Here is an 18,736-nt window from a genome sequence, read left to right as displayed (position 1 = left end):
GATGGGTGGCTGGTTTGGGCTCTCAGCGGCTCTGAGAGGCCGAGCAAGCTGCTGGTCCAGGCATCTTTGTGGATCCCGAGCAGCTAATCAGGATCCTTTTAGAGCCTGGATCAGCTCTGTGAGGGCAGCTAACAGCGGGCTTTACCCTGCTGGAGGTTGTAAATGGGTCACAGCAGTGCACTTCTGTGATCCATAGGGGTAGTACGGCAAAAAAAAAAAAGCATTGGCTATACAGTGGAACTTCGGATCGCGAGTAACGTGGTTAACGAGCGTTTCACAATACGAGCACCGTATTTTTAAAAATCGTAACTTTGTTTGCGAGTGTTGTCTCACAACGCGAGCACAAGTCAGGCCAAAGTGGTTTGCAATACCGCGTTTGGCCTGAGGTGGGGGGCCCCAGAGCCGTGCGGCACCGATCGCAGGCGATGGGCGCTTTTTCGGAAATGCACGGAAAGGCCCAAGGACAGCTCGGCTGACCTCGGCAAATCTCTGGAACAAAGTCTTGCCGAGGTGTCCTCGGGCCTTTTCGGTCATTTCCGAGGCTCTCCGGCGCACCCCGCCTCTGGCCGCATGCGGTATTGCATGCCATTGAAGTCAATGCGGAACTAATTTTTTTAATTTCTATTGACTTAAATGGGGAAACTTGCTTTGATAGGCGAGTACTTTGGATTACGAGCATTCTTCTGGAACGGATTTTGCTTGTAATCCGAGGTTCCACTGTACTTCTATTTTAGGCTTTAGCAAAAAAAGGAAACTGGTTGGTTTCTTTGCAGAGCTGCACCTGATGTTGCATTCCCCAGTTTTAGTAAATCCACCCCAGAGTTTTTTTTTTTTTACTGGGGGGAATAAAGGTCAGCATCGGCGTCCATGAAATTGGCCTGCTAAAATTGAATCTGGTTATTCCAGGACGGTAGAGGTTGTCTAGAAATGTCAGTAGTACCGTGGACTGTAAACAGGAGGAATGTTTCATTGGAATAGAGACACGAAAATTAAAGCAGCTTATTGGCAGGGACTGTGTCATGAAGTCTGTGAACCTAGGAGATGGTGCAGGGCAATGTTGTCAGAGAATGTTTGAGGGGCAGTTGATATTACTTTTGAATCGGGGGCAGTGGAAATACGATATTAAAGCAAGTCATAGATTATACTTTTTTTTTTCCGTCCTTCCTTCTTTCCTTCACCCGGCTGTTTACTGATGGGCAATCCGATTACTTCTACTAGAAATTGTGTGTGTGCTGGCCGAGGGATACGTTAGAAAAACACCAACTGTATGTTGGAGGTGGGATCTTGCTGGGAAAAGATTAGGAGTGGAATTCCTACAGTGAAAGTAGAACTTCACCATGTGATAGATGATCAAATTTAGCACACAATAAACAGGAGGTGACAGTAGGGTGATGTGGGTAGGGGTTTTTGTTGATAATTTTTTTAAATCTTTTAAACACTGGCATAAAATTGTACTAAATTGTTGATTATTTCCCCTGTAGAAAATTATTGCAAAATGGCTGGAACATAGAGCACGGTCTCTAGAACTAACTGATAAAGTGAGTCTAAAATGTAATGTACGTGTTCCTTGCTAAAGAACTTTATTTGTGTTTTCTTAACAAGTTGTTATGAGTAAATTTCTGCTTAAAAGGGTAAGTTCACCTTTACAAAAAAAAAAACCTGTAGGGTGAGCTTACATAGGACGCCCTACACTGATCCCGGGTTCAGAAACCCCCCACATCTTAAACTCCAAAACGTACCTCGTCAGGAGGTACATTTAGGCGCATTCTAATTGGTCGAATCCCTGGACCAGTACAGCGGCGATATGAGCTGTCAGTGTGAGGGATCGCTGGACTCCAGGTTGGTGGGATGGGGTGAGGGGGTCCAGTGTAAGTTTACCTTACAGATTTTCGACCAAGGTGAACTTACATTTTAAGCTTGTCTTTGGTTTTCAGAGGTTTTTGGTTTTTGTACTGCATTTGTGTGGTAAACCAGAACCCAGTGCTAAGCCCTGCTCTCATGCTCCGTATTTCCCTTGCACTATATTTAAAGACAGGTTGGCAGTTTGTATGAACATTTTAAAACTAAAAAACCCTTCCTCTCAAATGAATTAAAGCTGTTGTCTTTCCAAAATTCTGTTTTTTAAAGGCCAACTGGCCAGAAAACGGTTATGAAATGGCAGAAGTATATTTTACATCAAAAAATCCAGCAGAGCTTGGCATTGCCTCTTCTTGGCTTTGGATCCCTCTGGTGAGTAAAACTCCACAGTTTGTATTACTCCTTTTTGATTATATATAAATGTATCTGCTCTGCTTTTATGGTGGACACCAAAGCAATTTGAAACAAAGGTTATATTACTGATTATTTTACTATAGAACATAAGAATTCCCTTCCTCATATAAATTTCTTGTACATCTATAAAGATACTAATGGACTCGGATATGCCCGTCTGCTCAAAACATCTTTTTTCTTTTCGTCCATGGACGGACACAGCTCCCTTAGTCTTGACAAGTGGATTATGTTCCGTCTATTAGAGAACTAGGCAGACATGTTGGTTATTATTTTTTTTTTTTTTTTTTGTAAATCTGTTTATTGAATTTTAAAACATTCAACAGAACGAAGAAAACAACAGACATTGGTCATGACAAAAATTGGCTAAGGTACATACCGAAATATGATTTGAAGCAATCTGGTTACATAAAATAAGGTGGGGAGCTCAAGTCATCACAATGGTCTCAGCGGGCCATTGTTCACGGGTAGAAGGACAACTCCGGGCAAAAAAAAAAAAAAAGGGGGGGGGGGACAAAAAGCCCCTGTAGCTCAGAGACACGCGATACATTAAAGTCGTAGGATCCTATACAACATCGGGGAACAAAGAATTAAGTGGAGTTTGGGTCTGCGGCTGTGGAAGGATCCGCCAGCCATTTGGACCAAACCTTATCATATTTTTGAGGGCAACCCCTATTAGCATAGCAATCTTTGTAAAGAGGCAGGCTGTTGTTGACCAATTGCTTCCACAGGGAGAGAGGAGAAGGAGTAGGTTTACGCCAGCTAAGGGCTATGGCCTTGCGGGCATAAAAGAGAAGCAACCCGACCAGAGTGCGACCTGCCACAGTGGGAATCAGTTGTTCTATGAGACCTAGTATACACACTGCCATGGAGGGTTGAAGCGATATAGTGGTGACCTCCGTAATGACCTGTAATATCTCCTTCCAGTAATCAACAATGGCTGGGCAGGTCCAAAAAATGTGGTTAAAGTCACCTGGTACTGTACCACAACGCCAACACCCCGGGGGGGAGGCGGGGTTCATTTTGTGCAACCTGTGCGGTGTAATGTATGCGCGGTGAGCCATCTTGAACTGTATTAGTCGGTCTCTCAGGGAGACCAGGGATCTGAAAGGGAAGTCCCATATGTCGTCCCAATCGTCATTGTCAAAGTCAGGAATGTCGTGTAGCCATTTGTTTCTGAGTTTTTCCAGAGTAGGGAGGGAGGTCATTATTAAGTGAGAGTACAGTCGCGAGGTGGGTTTGTCTGCACACCCTGACCTGAGGAGGGTCTCTAAGGAGGACTGGACGATCTGAGGAGGAGAACTGGAGAATTGATGACCGAAGGCATGGGAGAGCTGTAAATATCTAAAAAAATAACTCCGCGGGATGTTGAAGTCCGAAATCAGTTTGGGGAGTGGGGCCAGAGACTGACTGGAGACCACCTGGGCCACTGTTTTTACACCAAATTTGGTCCAAGCATGGGGTTCAGGCAATTTGTAAATGTGCTCAATGGTGGGGTTCAACCATAAGGGGGCAGCTGGAGAGAGTGCATGTTTAGGGTATCTTTCAATCCTAAGTCCCGCCCCCCAAGCACGAATCGTGGTGCGCATGGAGGGGGTCAATGAGTATGGGGCCTTGGGACCGCGAAAAAGAAAAAATTTCAGCGCTTCTAACGATTTTACCACCGCCACCTCAACCATGGTGGCAGGGTTTGTCGTATCGGGAGTAAGCCACCAGGCCGCTGTAACTAGTTGGGCGGCCAGGAAATATTTATGTAGGTCAGGGCACGCCAGTCCTCCCTGGGAGGACGGGCGTGTTAACGTTGATCATCCGTACCTGGGGGACTGGGTCCCCCAGATAAAGGAGGCGAAGAGGCTATGCAGCCGGGTGAAAAAGGATTTAGGAATCCACTGCGGAGACTGACGGAGTAAGTAAATAAATTTGGGCAGGATTTTCATTTTTATGAGATTTATCCGACCGAGCAATGATAAGGGGAGTGACTCCCATGCCTTCAGTCTCAGCCGTGTCTCCCGAACCACAGGGGATAGATTTAGGGGCAAAAAATCTGAAGCCTGCCTCGAGATCACCACTCCAAGGTATTTGAAGCTCTCAACCCATTGTAGGGGTATATCGGAGGGGGCGGTGGTGCGGGCTGCGGGGTCTATAGGGAACAAAAGAGATTTAGACCAGTTAACCCTGAGGCCTGTGACAGCTGAGAAGGAGTTCAGGATCTGCAATGCCCCCGTGAGTGAGGAGTCTGCATCGTTGAGGAAGAGAAGGAGGTCGTCCGCATACAGGGCGACCCTCTCCTCCAGCCAGCCGACGCGCAGGCCCCTGATGTGCAGGGAGGTGCGTAGGGCCTCCGCCAGCGGCTCCATCACAATGGCGAAAAGGGCCGGAGAGAGAGGGCAACCCTGCCGCGTGCCCCTGGACAGAGGGAAGGGCTGTGACAGCCCCCCTCCAAGCTTGACAGCCGACGTAGGATGCTTATATAAGACATGTTAGTTATTTAAATACATGTAACTTTAACAGAGTTGAACAGCCCCGCCCAGGGGCTGTCCACATCGCGGTGCTCAGGCGCCATTTTTCCAGCACCATTTTTAGTGTGCCTGCTTTTCTCTATTGAATTTTCTCCAGTCATCTTCCAGGACGGCACGCCTGAGATGACGGTCTCCCCTGACAGGAAACACAATCAACAACAGAGTTTAAAAGGCCCCACTCTTCCCTCTGTCCCTCAGTTATTGATTGTGTTTCCCACAGGATGGCAGTGAAACACTTCCTGCGCGCCGGACCATGGCAAAATGGCGCCGGTCGCGCGGCATATTCAAACCGGGAGCGGTGTCGGAGCGGGGGTCCACGATCCGGTGTGCTCCACCTACCCAAGCGATACCTCCGGTGGTGGAGCAACTGCAAGGGGATGGAGAAGGACGGAGCAACCCAGACAGCAGGGGGTGAGTGACTCGGCTAGTGGGGAGGGGGGAAAGAGCGTTTGGGGTGGCCCTATTCCCTTTCCCCCCACAAAGTACCCTGAGCATTTAGCATGGTAGACCAGGATAGTCTCTGAGGCCTGACCTGGGGGACACCTCTTTGCAGCGGAGGGCATGGAGGATCTCCTCTGGGCTATTTATGCCTCTGAGGATTTTCAGCCACCACCTACTCGGGTCTCAGCGCAGGACAGACTGTACAGGGGACTGGCAAAGATGCAGGCCAAGTCTTTTCCAGTACACCAATCCCTTAAAGATATCATTTTAAGAGAGTGGAAGGAACCTGAGCGCAAGGTTTTAAAACTTAAAATCTGTAAACGTAGGTGTCCCTTTAAAATGGAGGAAGAAAACAGATTTTTTTAAAGTTCCGCGTCTGGATGCTTCGTTAGCTCAGGTATCCAAATGTTCGGATCTGTCCTTCGAAGATTCCGGGAACATCCGGGATCCGATAGATAAGAAATCATAAACCTTACTTCGTAGGGCTTGGGACGCCAATGATGCCGCCTGTGTCGCCAGAAATGCAAACTCATGCGTCCATAGGTTGATAGACCATGTGGCTCAAAATTAGATTCTCTGGAATTGGTCAGTAAGGCAGTGGCCACGTAGATTTACAGTGGAGACAGTGATAACAACTGCCAAGTCAGCAGCCCTTCTGAATTCGGCTAGAAGAGCTATTTGGGTAAAGACGTGGGATGGGGATTTCACATTCAAGTCTCGTCTTTGCGGGTTTCCCTTTGAGGGATCCATGCTCTTTGGTTCGGATTTAGAGCAAGTTCTAGCTCGTTCCACAGAAAAGGGCAAAAAATTCCCTGCTAAATCCAAAAAAGATAAAGGCAAGAAATTTTTTCGAGGCCCCCCTTCAAAAAAACTTTCAAGGGAAAGAAGGAACCTAATAAAAAGTGGGGATTCGGTAAAGGCAAGAAAACTTTATTCTGACTCATCTCCCCAAAGATCCATCAAAAGCAAGGGGCCTTTTGGAGAGTGTCCAGCAACTAGCGGAACAGCAGGTCATCACTCCTGTCCCAAGAGATCAAATCGGCCAGGGGTTTTACTCCCACATATTTGTGGTACTAAAACCATCCGGAAAGTTCCGGCTGATTATAAATCTACGGAAACTAAACCGATATCTGGTTTACAAAAAATTCAGGATGGAGAGCATTTACTCAGTCAGAAGACACCTCCAAGAAGGGGTCTTTATGATTACTTTGGATCTAAAGGATGCTTACCTGCATGTTCCCATTTCCCCGAATTATCAGAAATTCCTGAGGTTTGCAGTGCAGACGAGGCTGGGGGTCCGACACTGGCAGTTCAAGGCTCTCCCCTTCGGCCTAGCGGCCAGTCCAAGAATTTTTACCAAAATTCTGGCCGAGGTGGTGTCATTCCTACACCTCCAGGGTATAGCCTTGATCCCAAATTTGGACGACATGCTGATTTTCAGTCCGGTCTTGGAACAGCTCCAGACAGACCGAGACAAGGTGTTGTCCACACTAGAATATCTAGAGTGGCTGGTCAGCAAAGAAAAATCCTCCCTAGATCCTGCACAATCCAAGGTGTTCCTAGGGTACCGGGTGCACTCAGTGAACCAAAGGATCTTTCTACCCCAAGAAAAGATCACCAAAATACAAAGAGCAGTTTCCGCTCTACTTGGTACCAAAGAGGTCTCTCTAAGGACCATGATGAGAGTGCTGGGGCTTATGTCATCCTGGATCCCAGCGGTTCACTGGGCCCAGTTTCATTCCCAGAGACTCCAGGGATTCCTTCTCTCCTCCTGGGATGGGAGAAGAGAATTCCTGGACATAAGTGTCCCTTTTAGAAGAGGCAAGGGACTCCCTAGACTGGTGGCTCAATGCAGACAACCTTTCAGAAGGTCGATCCTGGACCCAACAGAAACCATTGATTCTGACTACAGACGCAAGCGCCTGGGGAGCTCATATAGGAGATATCTTCGCCCAGGGCCCTTGGGACCGGGAGCAGAGCAAAGCTTCCTCCAATTTCAGGGAACTGTTAGCGGTTGGAAAAGCTCTAAACTTTTTCAAAGACCAGGTCCTAGGAAGGGAAGTACAGATCTTCTCAGACAATGCAGTAGCTGTGTCCTACCTAAATCATCAGGGGGGAAACAAGGTCCAGCAGGCTGATGAAACTGACCCAGGAGATGCTGGAGGATGTGGAGAACAACATTCTCTCAGTTTTGGCAGTACATGTAAGAGGGTCCCTCAACATTCAGGCAGACTTCCTCAGCAGACAGCCCATTCATCAGGGAGAGTGGGAGCTGAACAACAAGGTTTTCTCTGGTAAGCCAACACTTTGGCAAAGCAGAAATATACTTATTTGCCTGCAAGAAGAACAGGAAAGTCCAAAAATACTTCTCTCTCACCAGAGAGATGAACGCCTACGGGATAGATGCCCTAGCACAGAAATGGGAGTTCACCTTGGCATATGCATTCCCTCCCCTGGCACTCATTCCCCGGGTACTGCAGAAGCTATACCGATCAAAAGGATGCCTTATTCTGATCGCTCCCTGGTGGCCAAAGCGAGCATGGTTCCCCACCCTGTGGAGGTGGTTGATGGCTCCTCCCTTGCATCTACCGTCCAGATGCGATCTTCTCTCCCAGAGACCAGTGTTGCATCCCGATCCGGGCTTTTTCCCCCTGACGGCATGGTGTTTGAGAGGGAGATTCTAATGCCGCGTACACACGATCATTTTTCAGCATGAAATAAACGTTGTTTTTCAAAAACGTCATTTAAAATGATCGTGTGTGGGCTTCACATCATTTTTCAGGTTCTGGAAAAACGTAAAAAAAAAATCGAACATGCTGCATTTTTTAACGTTGTTTTAAACAATGTCGTTTTTGGGGTTGTAAAAAATGATTGTGTGCTCTGTTTTTCCTTATGTTACTTTCTTTGATAAGTTCATAGATAAGGAATGGGAAGTCCTTTGTGGTCCCTCAGCGCATGGTGGTCCGTTATCCTTTTGAAAAAATGGACCTCTCCTCTGGTCGTGGACCCCCCAGTCTCTCTGCTAAATAAAGTAACCACTCTCCCGGTAGAGGGGACCCCTGCCTTTAAGGACCCTACTAATAGAAGGTCCGAAGCGGTGAGTCATTCCATGTTCACCATGCTTGGGTCTGCGTTGCAGCCTATCTTGGCTGCAACTTTGGTGTCTCAGACACTAACTGAATGGGCAAAGATTTTGCGCCAGACAGTGGAGGAGCATCAGCTTCCCCCTGAGTGTGTGAGGCTGGCCGACCAGTTGGTACAGGGCCTTGTGTATGTCTGTGATGCCACTCTGCATGCGGCCCCTTTGATCTCCAGAGCCTCTGTATCTGCAGTAGTTTTGCACCACCTGATTTGTCTGGAATGCTGGTCAGCTGACCAAGCTTCCAAGAAAACGCTGACAGATTTGCCTTTCATGGGTGGGAGGCTTTTTGGTACCTCGCTGGATGACTATTAACCACTTCCATACAGGGCACTTATACACCTTCCCGCCCAGACAAATTTTTAGCTTTCAGTGCTGTTGCACTTTGAATGACAATTGCGCGATCATGCTACACTGTACCCAAACTACATTTTTATCATTTTGTTCCCACAAATGGAGCTTTCTCTATTATTCTATTTGATCACCTCTGGGATTTTTATTTTCTGCAATAACGGTTATGTTATAAAACATTGTAATAAGTACGGTTTTCTCCTTCACTGATGGGCACTGATGAGGCGGCACTGATAGACGCCACGGATGGGCACGGATAGGCGCCACGGATGGGAACGGATAGGCGCCCACGGATGGGAACGGATAGGCGGCACGGATGGGCACTGATAGGTGGCACTAATGTATGTGTTGTACTAATGGATGCCAATCAGTGATGCCACCCTGGTGGTCTAGGGTGGCATACCTGTGTTTTGCATCCCTGGTGGTCCAGTGGCATCCCTGGTGGTCCAGTGTGAGCATCCTCGGGGGGGGGGGGGCTGCTGCCTTAATGGGAGCAGTACAAGACTTGCTCAGGTGCGGGGTAATTTTACCTGTGCCACTGGAGGAACGGTTTCAGGGATTCTATTCGAATCTGCTTGTAGTCCCAAAAACAGGATGGTGTCCGTCCAATCTTGGACCTCAAGGCCCTCAATCCTTTGTGAGGGTGCGAAAGTTCCAGATGGAATCAGTTCGGTTGCTGCCCTCCATCCGGGGGACTTTCTGGCATCCCTGGACATCAAGGACGCATAATTGCATGTCCCCATCTGCGCCAGGCATCAGAGGTTTCTGCGCTTTGCGATCGGTGAAGACCACTATCAGTTTGTGGCTCTTCCCTTTGGCATAGCGTCAGCACCAAGAGTTTTCACCAAGGTGCTCGCCCCGATTCTTGGTTTGGCTGAGACAGCGAAGCATTGCTGTTGTGAGCTACTTGGACGATCTCTTTCTGAGAGTTTCTTCTGGCTCAGAATTAGAGGAGGACGTGTCTATAGCCAGTCAGAACCTCCGGGAATTTGGGTGCTGAACATTCAGAAGTCGGTCTTGGTACTGACTCAACGTCTGGAGTACCTAGGATTAATTACGGACTCCCGAGGCGAAGGTCTTCCTTCCTTTGGAGAAGTTGCAGACACTCCAGTCGGTGGTGAAATTGTTAGCATCCCGCAAAGGCATGCTGGTAGGTAAATTGGATCTCGTCCAAATTGGCCCAGTATATATGTGTGTATGACTGTGTGTCCCTAGCGTGTCATGATCCTACGGGGTAAAAATGACCGCACCAGCCAAGCAGATACTGGCTGGAAAAAGCGCCCAGAGGCGATTCAGTTCGCATGCGTTGCGCTATACAAGTTATTCATTCATTCATTCAAAGGGTCGTCTCTCCGTTTTTGCATGCGAGTTCTGGGCCTAATAGTAGCCTCCTTCGAGGCAGTACCGTTTGCCCAATTCCACACTCGAGTCTTGCAGGAGATCCTGTCCAAATGGAACAAATCTCCGTTGTCTCTGGATCGTCAGAGTTGGTGGCTGAGATCCCCGCCTCTTCAGTCTGGGAAGTCGTCGACCCCCCCCCCCCATTGGACTGTGATCACGATGGATGCCAGCCTGACCGGTTGTGGGGAAGTCTGGGGGGTTCAGTCGGCTCAGGGCCACTGGGCCCCTGAAGATTCCCTACTGCCTGGAACTTCGGGCGATCAGGCTGTGTCTCCTCGAGTGGTCGCAGGGGCTTCAAGGGCGTGACTTATGTCAACCATCACATCCTAAGGTGGGCGGAAAGAAGCGTGCCGGCTCTATCGGCCGTTTACATTCCGGGTGTAGAAAACTGGCAGGCGGACTACCCAAGTCGCCAGATGCTGGACCAAGTGGAATGGTCGTTGCATCGGCGGTGTTTCAACTCCTTTGCCGGAGGTGGGGCTCACTGGACGTGGATCTCCTGGGTTCTCGACTCCAGTTGTCGAGGTTTGTGGCCAGGTCCAGAGATCCCTGGGCAGATGCATCAGACGCGTTGGCGGCCCCATGGGGTCAATATCGGCTCATTTATGAGTCCCCGTCCCCCCACTGAAGTTGCTTACTCGTCGTGGAGACCGAGGGGATCCCAGTGATTCTCATCACTCCAGATTGGCCCCGGCGTCCCTTGTACGCCGACCTCGTGCGCCTGGTGTCAGATGCCCCATGGCGGCTGCCAATGAGGGAGGACCTTCTGTCTCAAGGTCCCACTTCATCCTGCTTTACAGTCGCTGACTTTAACAGCATGGCTATTGAAAGCCAGGTACTAAGGGACCGAGGTCTGTCGGATTCGGTAATTTCAACTATGCTGAGGGCATGGAAGTCTTCTTTCCGGAAGATCTATCATCGCACTTGGAAGGCCTAAATCTCTATGTGCGAGGAGATGGAGTGGCGTCCACGGGCATATTCGTTTCCAGGGTCCTGCTTTTTACAGCGTGGAGTGCATCAGAAACTTGCCTTAAAGCGGTGGTTCACCCTCAATAACAACATTTTAGCATAACATTCGGGATAGTAGCGCGAGCTACAGTATGCCTGTATTTATTTGTTTTGCCCCGTACTCACTGTGCAATCGTATATTGAAGATTCCGACTCCTCGCGGGGAATGTGCGTTCCTATCCAGAGGGAAGGTGATTGACGGCCGGCTCTGGCAAGTCACGCTCCCCGAAGACAGCAGGAGTAGGTCTCGGGTCTTCGCGGCGCTATACGGCGCCTGCGCACAGACTATGCGCAGGCGCCGTGAAGAGCCAAGTCCTATTTCGGCTATTTCCGGAGAAGCGTGACGTGCCAGAGACCCGGCCGTCAATCACCTTTCCTCTGGATAGGAACGCCCATTCCCCGCGGGGAGTCGGAATCTTCAATATACGATTGCACAGTGAGTACCGGGCTAAAAAAATAAATACAGGCATACTGTAGCTCGCGCTACTATGCCTAATTTTATGCTAGAGGAATTTTTTTTTTTTTTTTTTTTTTTATAGGGTGAACCCCCGCTTTAAGCACCATTGAGGGACAAATTTCAGCCCTGGCTGTTTTCTTTTAACGACCCTTGGCGACCCATTCACTGGTGGGTACGTTTGTACAGGGGGCTTGACATGTGATTCCCCCGATAAGACCACAGCTTCCTCCATAGGATTTGAATATGGTGCTCTTGGCTCTTCAGGATCCTGCTTTTGAGAACATCAGAGAAATTCCTCTCGACGCTATCTCAGAAGCTGGCTTTTCTAGTGGCCATTACATCTGTCAGACGTGTTTCTGAGTTGGCGGCCTTGTCTTAGAAGTCACCATACTTGGTCCTCCACAAGGATAAAGCGGTGCTGTGCCTGCAGCCTTCTTCCGAATGTAGTTTCAGCTTTTCACCTGAATGAGGACATTGTATTTCCGTCCTTGTGTCCTCGACCGTCGCATCCCAAAGAGGCTGCGCTACATACCTTGGACGTGGTACTTGCTCTCTACGGGTGTACCTTTCTGCTACGGCTCCGCTCCGGAGGTCGGACTCGCTGTTTGTGGCGGTGTCTGGTCCGCAGAAGGGCCTGGCGGTCTCCCTGGCCACCATTTCACGTGGATCGGCAGACCGTCATCCAGGCCTACGCCCTTAAGGGGCGGGCGCCCCCCTTGCCTGTCACGGCATATTCAACCAGGGCAATTGGTGCCTCCTGGGCTTTCCGACATCAAGCGGCTGTCTCACAGGTGTGTAAGGTGGCGACTTGGTCGTCCGTTCACACCTTATCCATATTTTAAAAGGTTGATGTGAATACATCTTCGGATGCTTCCTTTGGCCGCAAGGTTTTGCAGGCGGCTATTTGAGATTGCACCTCCTCTGTTTGTTTGGGGTGAAGTTAGGTTTCTGTTCCCGCCCCTCGTTTTTTTGACACTGCTTGGGGATGTCCCACTTGTCAAGATTTAAGGAGCTGTGTCCGTCCATGGAAGAAAAGAGAAAATAGGATTTTTTTGTATTCGCCGTAAAATCATTTTCTCTGTCGTCCATGGACGGACACAGCACCCACCCCTCCTTTTTAGGTTTGTACTGCTTTTTGACCAACTAAGCTGCTGACTGCAGGGTGAGGGGTTGTGACCGGAGGGACAGCCCCCTGGGTGTGGCTGTTCAACTCAGATATTTAAATACATGTAACTTTAACAAACATGTCTGCCTAGTCCTCTCCTAATAGACGGAACATAACCCACTTGTCAAGACTAAAGGAGCTGTGTCCATCAATGGACGACAGAGGAAAGGATTTTAGGGTGAGTACAAAAATTCTATTTTTACATTTACTGTTTTTTTGTGCAAAATTTATAGCTACTGTATTTAGTGGGAGTACTGTGATTCTTCAAAACGTATTCAGAGGCAGGGACTAATAAATCAAGAATTTCCCCTATACGAACGTATGAGGCTAGAGGCTGCCTACATAAGTTTGGTAAGTTCTGGTCTCCTTGGCTGAATACATAGTCTGCTATTCCTACAGATATGATATTACAAGATTTTCTAAAAAAGTAAGGAACAATGATGTAGTATATGATAGAGCTGCACGATTAATTGTCAAGAATCGTTATCGCGATCTTTTTCCCGTTGCAATTCTTGACACAGGGTTTCACGATCTTTGACATGAAAATAATTTTCTCTCTGCACTTTGGTATGCAAAGAATTTCCTGTCTGCTCTCAGCCAAAAGTCAAAGGGGCAGATCCACAAAGCGAGTACGCCGGCGTATCTACTGATACGCCGGCGTACTTTCAAATTTCCTGCGTCGTATCTTTGTTTTGAATCCTCAAAACAAGATACGACGGCATCTGGGTTAGATCCGACAGGCGTACCTCTTCGGACCTAAGATGCAATTTTTCGGCGTCCGCTGGGTGGCGTTCACTTAGTTTTCCGCGTCGAGTATGCAAATTAGCTATTTCCGACGATCCACAAACGTATGAGCGGCCATCGCATTTTTTTACGTCGTCTCTAGTCGGCTTTTTTCGGCGTATAGTTACAGCTGCGGCGTAATTTACGTCCACTTTAAAACAATGACGTCCTTGCGACGTCATTTAGCGCAATGCACGGCAGGAAATTTAGGGACGGCACATGCGCAGTTCGTTCGGCGCGGGGACGCGCTTCATTTAAATGTAACACGCCCCCCTGCTCGCCGATTTTAATTAGGCGCCGTTACGCCGCAAGAGATAGACTACGCCCCTGTAACTTACGGCACAAAATCTTTATGGATTCGAACCAAACTGCAGTAAGGTACGGCGGCGTAGCGTATCTCAGATACGGTGCGCCGGGGCAGATCTTTGTGGATCTGCCCCACAGTCTGGGCAATCTGCCAAGTTTTGAAAACATTTTTTATCAGTGGAAAGTTTAAGATAACATTGTATCACATCAAAGGAATAAACTTCCGTATGTAAATTAGGAACGTTTAACCACTTAAACACCAAACCTTTTTCTGACCGCTCTTTTCAAGTTAAAATAATTTTTTTATTTGCTAGAAAATTACTTAGGCCCCTTTCACATTGAGGCGTTTTTCATGCGGTACAGCGCTAAAAATAGCGCTGCTATACCGCATGAAAAAACCTGCCCTGTAGTGTTTCAATGTGAAAGCCCGAAGGCTTTCACATTGAAGCGGTGCGCTAGCAGGAGCGCTCCAAAAGTCCTGCTAGCCGCATCTTTACCGTGGTATAGGAGCGGTGTGTTCACCGCTCCTATACTGCTCCTTCCCATTGAAATCAATGGGAAAGCGCGGTATTAACCCTTTTTCGGCCGCTAGCGGGGGTTAAAACCTCACCGCTAGCGCCCGAATATCGCGGTAAATACGACGGTATAGCCGCGCTACAAATAGCGTGGCTATACCGTCACCGCGGCTCCACGCCTCAATGTGAAAGAGGTCTTGGAACCCCCAAACATTATATAATTTTTTAGTAGAGACCCTAGAGAATAAAATGGGGGTTTTTGCAATATTTTATGTTGCACTGTATTTGCGCAGCAGACTTTTTAAATGCAATTTTTTTGGAAAAAATTACTTTAATGAATTTTCAAAAAAAATAGCCAGTAAAGTTAGCCCATTTTTTTTTTGTATAAATGTAAAAGATTTTACGCTGTGAGAATCGTGAGAAAATCGTGATCTTCATTCTAAGCAAAAAAATTGTGATTCTCATTTTGGCCAGAATCGTGCAGCTCTAGTATATGACAGTCAACACGAAAATCAATGACAAGAAATATAAATGGTACAAGTTATGGTTATTTATTCAGATGGAGATGGCTTCAAGCATTCTAAACAGTCCCTTTTGTGTAAAGAAAGCTTAGGACAGATATTATTGAGATTAAAAAATAATACTGTACAATCCATTGAGTACATTTATTCCCTGTTGGGAGATATTACTCATCTGTATGGTTAACTAATCATAAGTGGACACTTGTATTTTCTGTGATTTTTTTTTTTTTTAGTGGCTTGCACTTTTTGTATTACTATTTGTTTTTATTTTATTTGTTTGTTTTTTGTTTTGTTTTTATGCATAATACAGGGTAAATAAAATATACATAGAGACACATACCTTGGTGTAGATTTTTTTAAAAAGATTACTTGTCCTAGGGACTACATTGAAGTCCCAATCTACTTGTTTTAATAAAGTGCTTTTAGAAACATCTGGGTGCTCTTCAGGAAAGTGGAGTGTCAGGCTCGCCCAACGCACAGCAGTAGCGCATCTACTTAGTGAGTAAATGAGGTGCCAGTCCTAATGAGGAAAAAACAAACAAAAATAAAAATTTCTTCAGGTTACCTCATGTAAGCACTTGGGTGTTAAGTACAACTAGATGCTCAACAGTCAATCAAGCTCCAGTCTCTGCTCTGTTAACCACTTAAGGACCAGGCCTATTCTGACACTTTTCTCCTACATAGAACCCCCAAACATTAACAATTTTCTTTTTTCTTACACTGTCCCTTTTAAAAAATTTTTTTATCACATCCCTTGTGATAACCATCAAGCATGGCAGATCCTCCTTTATGGAGAGATCTGGGGGTCTCTCTACCCTTGCAAGCATCGGGTAAAAATTAAACATTGAACTTATGTTTTCCCAGAAAAAAAAAGGCGCTAAAGGGGGTAAGAAACTTGTATGCCCGGTGCCTAGAACTGCATGCAAAGGCACATTTTTATTAAAATGTGTGTTTGTTTTTTTTGGTTGAAAACATTGGACATAAAATAGCATCAAAAGCGCATCCTTCTATACTGTGTGCTTACCTCCTATCCAAAGCATGACGTGTGATTTCTTTCTGCTGCCTCAGTCCTCTGTTATCACTACAAATCAGTTCTGACAGCTTTTCCTAACACCAAGGGATCATGCAGAGATCTGCAGTACACAACCTGTGACTGATATCCACAGCTTTGCATGTTAATGTTTCTATGTAAGGGGGGGGGGTGGCTCTTCCCTCCAATTGGGGATCAGATCTCCCCTCAGTGAAATCTGCACTGTGAGACTTAAGATCTCCACCACCTGCTGCTGGAGCTGGAAACATTTTAGAACGATCTACAAAAAAAATTGCTGCAGATAAACGGGTATAACTTATGTAGAAGGATTTTTGTCTGTATCACCAGATGCTAGTCACTTTACTGGGTATATATGAGTGTTTCAACCACTTCAATTTCTTGGATAATAGTTTGGACCCCCAATGTGTCCCCTGTCCTCCAATGCAACTAATCAAATACACTTTGTGCTTGATTAGCTGAAGCCTCAGTTACGTAGGAATGGCAGCTCTGAAACTGGAGGCCAGGTAATACACATTGCTTCCAGTTTCAGTAATCGCAGGAAAGCTTGGAAAACGGATGTTACTGATCACCTACTGTCACAGCAGGTGCAGTTTTTTACAGCTCAGGCTCCCCAGAGAAATGGGAGAGCCTGAGAACCACTTGGGGTGTTGCTGGTGGAGACTAGGAAGGGCAACACGCCTTCAGAGCCCCATAAATATGCTCCAAAAAAAAAAAGTAACCAGGCGGCTATAAATCTGCCTGGATCACTTCTAACTAGGGCTGGGGAAATTAAAGATTAATTCCTCGATTAATCTTTAACTTTTTTGATCGATCGAAATTCTTTTGATCGATCAAAATTCTTGACGTCACCGCACAGCCTGGAAAGTGAGACTTACCCTGCTGGATGCGAGCAAACTGCACCCATTGGTACCTTTTGCATCTGTGGAGCAGGAGGATGCATCCGGCTCCATCAGGGGAAGGGGGCAAAAATAACCATAATTTCTCTTATCGTCCATGGACGGACACAGCTCCTTAAATCTTGACAAGTGGGTTATGTTCCCTGTTTACAGGAGAGGACTAGGCAGAAACATGTTAAATAGTTCAACTCTGTTAATGTAACATGTATTTAACAGCCCCGCCCAGGGGGCGGTCCCTCCAGACATAACCCTCCTCACTGCAGCTTGCAGCCTCAGTTTCGTTCTGCCTAGCAAAGGAGAAGGACGTATGGCTCCCTTTGGGCCCAGCGCCCTGAGGAGAAATTTTATTTTATTTTATTTTATTTTATTTTACTTTACTTTTTCTTGAAGAATCTTCTTTCAACTGTCGGCTGAGAGACAGGCTGGATAATATAGATCCTTGTAGTCTACTCAGTCCGACCAGCAAGCGTGGGCACACCTTTGCAAAGAGGCTTGGTCTGCCACGCCATACCCCATGACTCCTGGGGTGGCCGGTGAGCTTTGCTCCGAGGTCCACATATGACTGGGCTGTGGTGTTGCCTCACTCACAGTGGACCGGGCCGACAGCTACCTCCATTTCGGTTGTAGTTCTGTCAGGAATGCGTCAGCGAGTCCTCGCTTGGACGGGTAAGTACAGTCCCTCCTGCTTCGGTGGGTTGGTACCGCTGGGCACTCCTGGGGTTCGGGGGTCCCTTCCCCTTACTTCCCTGCTCCTTTCCCTTGCTGCATTGCTAACATTGCCGCTGTCAGGGGGGAGGGGGCCTTCCTGAGGGGACTGTGTTATCTGGCCTGTGTTTTTTCTTTTTTGTATTGGGCTTTCCTGTGAGGTAAAAAGCCCTGTGATGAGCACAGATGTTTATGATTATACTTCAGCAGACGCTGACTGATTGGTGACACCTGTAACGGTTTTGCTTTTTATGCTGTATCTGTGTCTTATCCTTAAATAAAACAGCCCTAGGAGGCTTTTCCTGTTTAAACACAGGTCCCTGCAAAAGTTACCTCACGGTTCTTTTCCTCTCACAGACAGCACTGGGCAGTCTCCTCCTGAGGGAGTCCCCTGGTTACCCCTGGTCAGCGCAGCAAGTGGGTGAGAGGCCCTGAATAGGGCTCTAGGAGCTTTTGTCTATTTGTATGGACAGGTGTGCATATTATAATACACACTATGTAAATATTGGAGTCAGTATCTGTGTCCTTCCCCACATGCTGGTGGTGGCAGCAGGTGTTAGCACCTGGGATTCCCACAGAGTTTTTATTGTTAGTCCTGGACACAGTTTGTGCCAGGGTGGGGGTGGACTGCGGGCGGGCGGTAAAAGAGTTTCCCCCTTCCCCCGTTATCCCCTGGGGAATGCTCTGTTATGGAGCCATGGACCAGGTACCTAGTTAAAAAAAAAAAAAAAAAAAGGCAGAATAAGGCATTTATGGGTGCGCTTTTTACTGCTGCAAGGGACTCTCCTAAGCTGCATAGTGCAGCTGGGTTTCCGCCGAGGGCTCGGTCTTTTTTGGATCACACAAATCAGACCGCTGTGTAGGTTTTTTCCTTCTGTGCCCTTCTTTGATAATTTCTGAGATGCGGAATGAGAAAAGCCGCTGAGGGCTTTTGTAGTCCCTCACCGCTGGGCGGGAACCCTTGCTTCTATGGATCTGACTGATAGAAGATCCGAAGTACTGACCCGTTCCATGTTTACCATGCTGGGGTCTGGCTTGCGGGCCTATTGTGGCCACTACACTGGGGTCTCAGTCGACGCTGGCGCCATTTTTTTGGAGGTTTTTCAATTACATTGAAAACTCCCATTGGCGCCCATTTTGTCGTAGCCGCGCTATGGCGCAGCTTACATTGTGCCGGCCATTTTCCTGTGGCCGCGTTCTGAACGCTCGG

General features: G+C 47.4%; 1 protein-coding gene across 1 annotated transcript in view; it reads left to right on the top strand.

The window, feature by feature from the left end:
* Window positions 1–18,736, top strand: part of KNTC1 (kinetochore associated 1) — a 552,295-nt gene that overhangs the window by 109,641 nt on the left and 423,918 nt on the right. Inside the window, exons 23-24 of the mRNA XM_040347334.1 lie at window positions 1,482–1,538; window positions 2,128–2,229. Coding sequence (XP_040203268.1) covers window positions 1,482–1,538; window positions 2,128–2,229 — 159 coding nt within the window. The remainder of the gene's footprint in view (window positions 1–1,481; window positions 1,539–2,127; window positions 2,230–18,736) is intronic.

This window comes from Rana temporaria, chromosome 1, assembly GCF_905171775.1.
Source record: "Rana temporaria chromosome 1, aRanTem1.1, whole genome shotgun sequence".
Classification (NCBI taxonomy): Eukaryota; Metazoa; Chordata; class Amphibia; order Anura; family Ranidae; genus Rana; species Rana temporaria.
Note: the sequence above shows the minus strand (reverse complement) of the source record. Positions and strands in the feature narration are given on the sequence as shown.